The sequence below is a fragment of the Branchiostoma lanceolatum genome, chromosome 9 (genome assembly GCF_035083965.1).
Source record: "Branchiostoma lanceolatum isolate klBraLanc5 chromosome 9, klBraLanc5.hap2, whole genome shotgun sequence".
Lineage (NCBI taxonomy): Eukaryota > Metazoa > Chordata > Leptocardii > Amphioxiformes > Branchiostomatidae > Branchiostoma > Branchiostoma lanceolatum.
The window spans coordinates 15,107,963-15,113,928 of NC_089730.1; the positions used below are offsets into that span (position 1 = coordinate 15,107,963).

The following is a 5,966-nucleotide window of genomic DNA, read 5'->3' on the forward strand; positions in this document are numbered from 1 at the left end:
CACACACACACACACACACACACACACACACACACACACACACACACACACACACAGGTCATAAGTAGCCAACCGAACCAGTCCAGTAATATGCCCATCATGTGTCGCTGCGGGATCACTCAAACACTCTGTCATCATCATAATTTGAGCGGGAAATGGTGGGCAGACTTCGGACGTTTCGTTTTGCCCACGGCACATTCCAGATATTCTCCAAGCAGAGGTTTCGATCGGAGGGCTGGTAGTGGTCGCGATTCCCTCAGCGTTAGAATCGCGACCACTACTAGCCCCCCGATCGTAACCTCTGCTTGGAGAATATATTCCAGAGTCTTGTCGGCTATCCCTTGCATCACAACGCTAGAGTCGGGGTACTATGTTTGAATTTTAATTCCAATCGTGACAATTGCTAGTTACGTAGCTATTTATACACATTGGCGCAGACCCTACGAAGGTACGTCGATGAAGGTTAGACATTACTCAATGACTAAATCAAGAAACTGGATACATTCTCCAAAGAGTCAGACGTTTCTGATAGCATCCACTACTAGTATCCTTCATCAGTGAGTAAAACTCAATAAGGAAATTCTTCTCAGTCACATCATGGAAGAATTCCGCTGTGTGGCGCTCGTAAATGAATTGCAGGGCGAAATCTCAAGTTCATCTAGATATACCCCGAAAAAATGCTTCAGAAAATGTATCATCTGGTAAAATACACCAAAAAAAAACACATCTGCGTTATAGATGTTGTACCGTTGAAGCAGGCCTTGGTTGAAGTTGTTATTGCCCAGAATGAAAGTAACAGTAGTCAGTAACTTTGTATACACACAATAAGCGCTGTTTACATTTAAGAGTTATGATTTAACACGAACATAGCTTGAAACAACACGTTTAATGGCGTCTCCCCCCTTCCCACGGCGGGGTCAGACTCATATAACACTTGTGCGGCACACGCTCTACCTGTAACAATGGCGCACCCCTCACCTGCCGACCTCAGGTGTTCTTGTTCACCTCAGGTCGCCAAGAAACTGACACTTGAGAAGATTTTTCCCACGCTAGGGAACAGAAGCGCCTATATTACTGCTAGTGTGTTGTTGCCTTCTGCCATATTTATATAGGCTATATAGTACGGCGGTGAATATTATCAAGGCCCCCTTTATAGGTGTTTATACTTTTTTTCTTTCTTTCTATAGTGACATTGACAGTATAAAACGCTGTAGTAAAAGTACGAAACAAAATGGCTATGTTGACATGTTGACGAGCAATTTACGATTCACACAAAGGCGATTTTTAGAGAGCATGACTGATTGTCAGAAAACATGTGTTCTAGTCTGTCACGTGCCCAGGTGAGAAAGTTGGGAAGTACACGTCCTATCTTTCCCACGAAAACACCTTATGTTGACTGGGACACACAAAGTCACACACACACACAGATTGTATAGTCTGTTTGTGACATTCTTTACTTTGACCCTCTCGACTGTTTCTAGGTTAAGTCGACTAATGAGTTGGAAAGTATGATGTTATGTTGTGATAACCCTGGTGTATAACCTACGCGTTTCCCGGCAGAGCTAGGATCTTCACTTTACCTGTTGGTGTAATGGGGGCCGAAATGATTTACCTGTGTGCTTTCCCACGAGAAGTGTTTGCCTTCAAGAAACCATACGTGTCTAGCAAACGTTTTCTTTAAGGTTCCTTGTGTCGTCTCTGAAGAAGGTGACATGAAAGAGGTTCTGTTTATAGTTGCTGGCGTGAAAAATAACACACACTAGCTGACAAAAAATACACTTCTCAAAATTAATCTCCTAAGTCTACAGGATAGACGACATAAAGAAGTAGTCTGTTCTTTTGACAGTTTCTCATGGGTGAGTACAATGAACTAGAAACGTTCTCGCTCTAACGACAGGTGAGAAACTGTACAGAGAACACCTTTCCGTCTTTTTCCCACGGGGCCCTCCCCTACAAACAGGCACACCGACGTGTAAGGCTACTTGCTGTTTGTTTTCAGATATGTTGACACTGGGGTGGGATTTGTTTATTGAAAGCGCCAATGCAAGCTTTCAAAGCAAAGCACGGTAAATTGTTAGTAGGGTGTAACTCTCGCACCTTAGTGCGACAACTCGCCACTAATGAGGAGGTGGTCCCGAAAAATGTCCCTAACCCCGTGGGGTGAATTTTCTCACGCGCCGGGCTCGGCGAGCTGTTCAAGTACTGGATCAAAACCCTCGAGTCCGTCTCTGATCCGGGCTTTACTGGTTAGCAAAACACGATTGTAAACATGGTCGCCGGCTTCGCACTAATGCGGCTCCTTGGCTTGGATAGGATTTCAGACTCCGTAGCAAGGAAAGTGACCTCGGGTATTTTCCCACTGGCTTCACCTCTAGCCGGTGGCATCTCAGCCTCTAGAAGTGTTGCTAAGTATAGCCGCGAGGGAAATACGCGTAGTTGAGTTGACACGGTTGGCGGGACGAAAGTCTTGGCTTCCCACACAGGAGTGAGATCTCAGGCCGGGGGACGACTTTTCTTCAACCGGGCTGTTTTCCCTCCAAATCTTACAACAATTTGGCGACTCACGTGCAGAGCGGGGTAGGGTAGCCTGTGGTCGGTGCAGGGTTTCCCGTTTTCCCACAGGGGCGGGGATTGACACGCTGCCGTCCCACACAGCTGCCAATCAAACGGGGTCAGGAGAAGTCGTTGTGAGAAAGTTCCCACGGTTCGGCTCATGAATATCGAATTTTGCCGCAGTCCTTGTTATCGGAGCGGGTCTGGTTTCCCCTCGGCCAATGGGCGGCGGGAAACTTGTCGTCGTGCCCGATAACCCCGTGTCCGGATTGGAGGAGGCGTATTTGGCGGGGATAAGGTTTTCCCATGGTTTTGTTATGATAATGTTTGAACTTTTCCTGGGCTGCGGTTGAGGCGGAGTGCAGCAGTGGCCAGTGACGGAGAGAACCCACCCAGACCAGGCAGTACCATAGCCGCTCTATCGCCTGCGGACGGACATTTTCTGCAGCGCAGCGCTGAGACTACCAGCGCGGGACGTTCCTCGTCGTGTACCCGCAGGAAGGGACAGGGTTCTTTGCGGCTTTCAGGGAAGCTTTACGGCGGGACGAGATGAGTCAAACCGAACTGGCCATGAGGACCGAGACGGCCCACCACCAGCAAGTTTTTCAGGAGGCCGTGAAGAATGGGGACACGGGGTCCCTCCGCCGTCTCCTCGCCGAGAAGGCGGTCAACGTGAACGTGTTCGATCCCGAGGGGCAGACAGCGCTGCACCAGTCCGTCTTGGACGGGAACCTGGAGCTGGTCAAGCTGCTTGTGAAGTTTGGAGCGGACGTTAGACTAGCGAATCGGGACGGTTGGAGTGCGCTGCACATAGCGGCGTACGGTGGCCATAAAGACATTGTTCTATACCTTATAATGAGCGCTAGGGAAAGCAGTGGCAAGCGGTAGCAGGGACGGGGTTCGACCCCCGGATCTTTTTAACCGTGGACGTTATGCTGCTGCAATTTAGATAGGAGTTCTAAGACTATGAAAGTTACTTTATATGTGCAGTGGAAATATGGGGAAAAGACAAGAAGAAGAAGGCATGTGACGGTGGAAGTCGAAGAGTTCGCAGTAGGCACAAGAAAAATGCAACAGAGAAGACTTTCGACTTCAGTTCCCCTCCCGGCCGATCTACGGTGACTCCACAAGCGTTCATCGGTGGAAAGTCGCAAGGATTTCGGGAATCGAACCTTCGTGCGACATTTTTCTTAGGACCTATGGACTCCGGACACCCGGGTAGGAGGAGTGTTTGTTATTTGGACGCAATGCTGCATTTTGATTTGTTAGTAGTCGGACACATACGACGTGTTTTTCAGTTGGACCGAATGAGTTGCTAGTCAAATTATAGAGATGGCTACACAAGTGTGATTGCGACCGTCTTTCTACCTCCAAGCTGCAATGTTCATGTTTTAATGAAAGAAAAAAGTGGAACCCATGACTCGCGCCAACCGGGGCCTGTGCCGTTCAAATCTGTCGCTTTTTTTGTAAACCCTCGCCCCCCTCCCCATTCCTTTTGTGGGATCCGAAATTTTGATTTTTTTGGTGAGGAAAGAGTTCCCGAAAAAGGCGTACCGCTTGGGCATACCGGAAGACGTTCTGGTAGAGTTGTCGGCACAGCGCTGAATGCTACACGGTACGAGAGTTTGTCTTTGCCCGTGTTGTGTATCGGTGCCAGTAAACACTGTGGAATGCAACACTCCGGTTTCTCACGCCAGAACGCTGGCTCTCAGGGGCCGGCGGGAGTCACAAGAAAACAGAACATCTCGCCAAAAAACACGCTCTCCAATCCGGGACGCAACAACAAGACCTCTCCTTACAAGAACCACACAAACTACAGCTAAGAACCTCCGGTAAGACTTCTTATAAATGTACAGATATCGCTGAAATCGTGACATTTTTCTCTCGACTTGTGCGGAAGATGACCACTTTTTTCGGAACAAAGCCACAGTCACAACGGTTTGCCCCCCATTCAGACAAGGGGCTTTTCGCACAGATGGAACAAGAATGCCGTTGATTTGAATATAGAACGCCTTTCAACCTAGCGTCCTGCCGTTTACCTACACAAGCTGAAGAAGTGGAGGGCTACACAACAGTCGAAATGGATTCTGGTTTCAAAAATGCCAGTTGTAGCAACATACAGGACGAGACATCAACTTGGATTTTTGTCAGGTATTTCAGTGCAACAACCAATGCATAAGAACAGAACACTTTCTGGATACTACAGGAGGCGAAGTTTCACAAAAATGGACGACCCACAACTTTCCGGTTGGCGCGCGTTTAAACCCAGAACTGTAAGTGATTTAGCAGATATATATACAACTTTTTGTATATGTTCTCATACCTATAATATACGTGCCACGCACGGTCATTTTCCCCGGTCAAAGTCAACAATTTTGTGTCAGCTTTGCTAACGTTATAAAAAAAATAATCTGAAAACAACGGTTCGTTAAGATAGATAGATAGCTGTGTTGACGCTAAATTGTGGCCTTGTTTCGGTGGAAAATGTTGAGCATGTGAAAATTACAGTATTGTGGACGGTTTTACTCAGTGGAGGACTGGAGTTGATTATGAAGTTACTGCCATGCCATACGTGTGTGTTTCACCCGGCCTGTTCCACAGGGACTATATTGTTTCTCATCTTGATATGTAAATAGACGTTCCTTTCTAGATGTTCTGTACTATTAATATGATCACCTTGGCTTTTGTTCAAGTACCGGAGTGGTTTTCCTTTACCTTTTGTAGCCACATTCCGCAGATATGGTTACGAAATCTGGCCATAACTCATACTGACGTTTTTGAAAGAAAAATTGTGTACAGGCTTACCAGAACAAAGCGGATGAACTCGTGAAGTATATTTGTGTAGGGTAGTTTTTAAAGCCTGGTAAGGCGAAACCACTCCAGTTTTTGACAAAGCCAACACTCGGGAAACAACCACCTCCCTCTTGGATATAGGCGGGCTACACCACAAGGCTGTTTACCGTATAACGTTACACAGATACGACTGAAAAAATGTCAATAATTATGGGGAATAGGGTATTTAAGAAATATTATAACGCCTATATAAATACATATCACCTATAATTTTGAACAAAGTAATTTTATATGAATAGAAGAGTTCCACAGATGTTGACGTCAGACCGACGAACGAGTATGGCCAAAAGAAATTAAAACCCGTTCCTCGTCAAGCTGAATCATAGTTTCCAATCTCTTGTCTGTTGTTTTTTACTTGTCTATTATACTCTATGATAATATCCAAGCAGATGTTTGGGGAAGGCTAAATCTACAAGTTTTGTAAGTGAGCAGTTTGTGAGAGTAAAGGACAGCTAGGAAAACGGTTTAGCCTCCCCAACATCTGCTTGGAGATTATGCTGATGCATATTTCATTAAGTGTCCTCTAAGTTGTACAGTATGTCCTATAGACCATGGTCAAT

The 5,966-nt window shown here is 46.3% G+C and overlaps 1 protein-coding gene across 1 annotated transcript; it reads left to right on the forward strand.

The window, feature by feature from the left end:
• The first annotated feature begins 2,215 nt into the window (after positions 1–2,215).
• On the forward strand, positions 2,216–5,726 carry LOC136441396 (notch-regulated ankyrin repeat-containing protein-like). Its single transcript, XM_066437672.1, has one exon. It carries the CDS (start codon positions 3,103–3,105, stop codon positions 3,439–3,441), a length of 339 nt encoding a protein of 112 aa, XP_066293769.1. The 5' UTR covers positions 2,216–3,102; the 3' UTR covers positions 3,442–5,726.
• Positions 5,727–5,966: the final 240 nt, after the last annotated feature.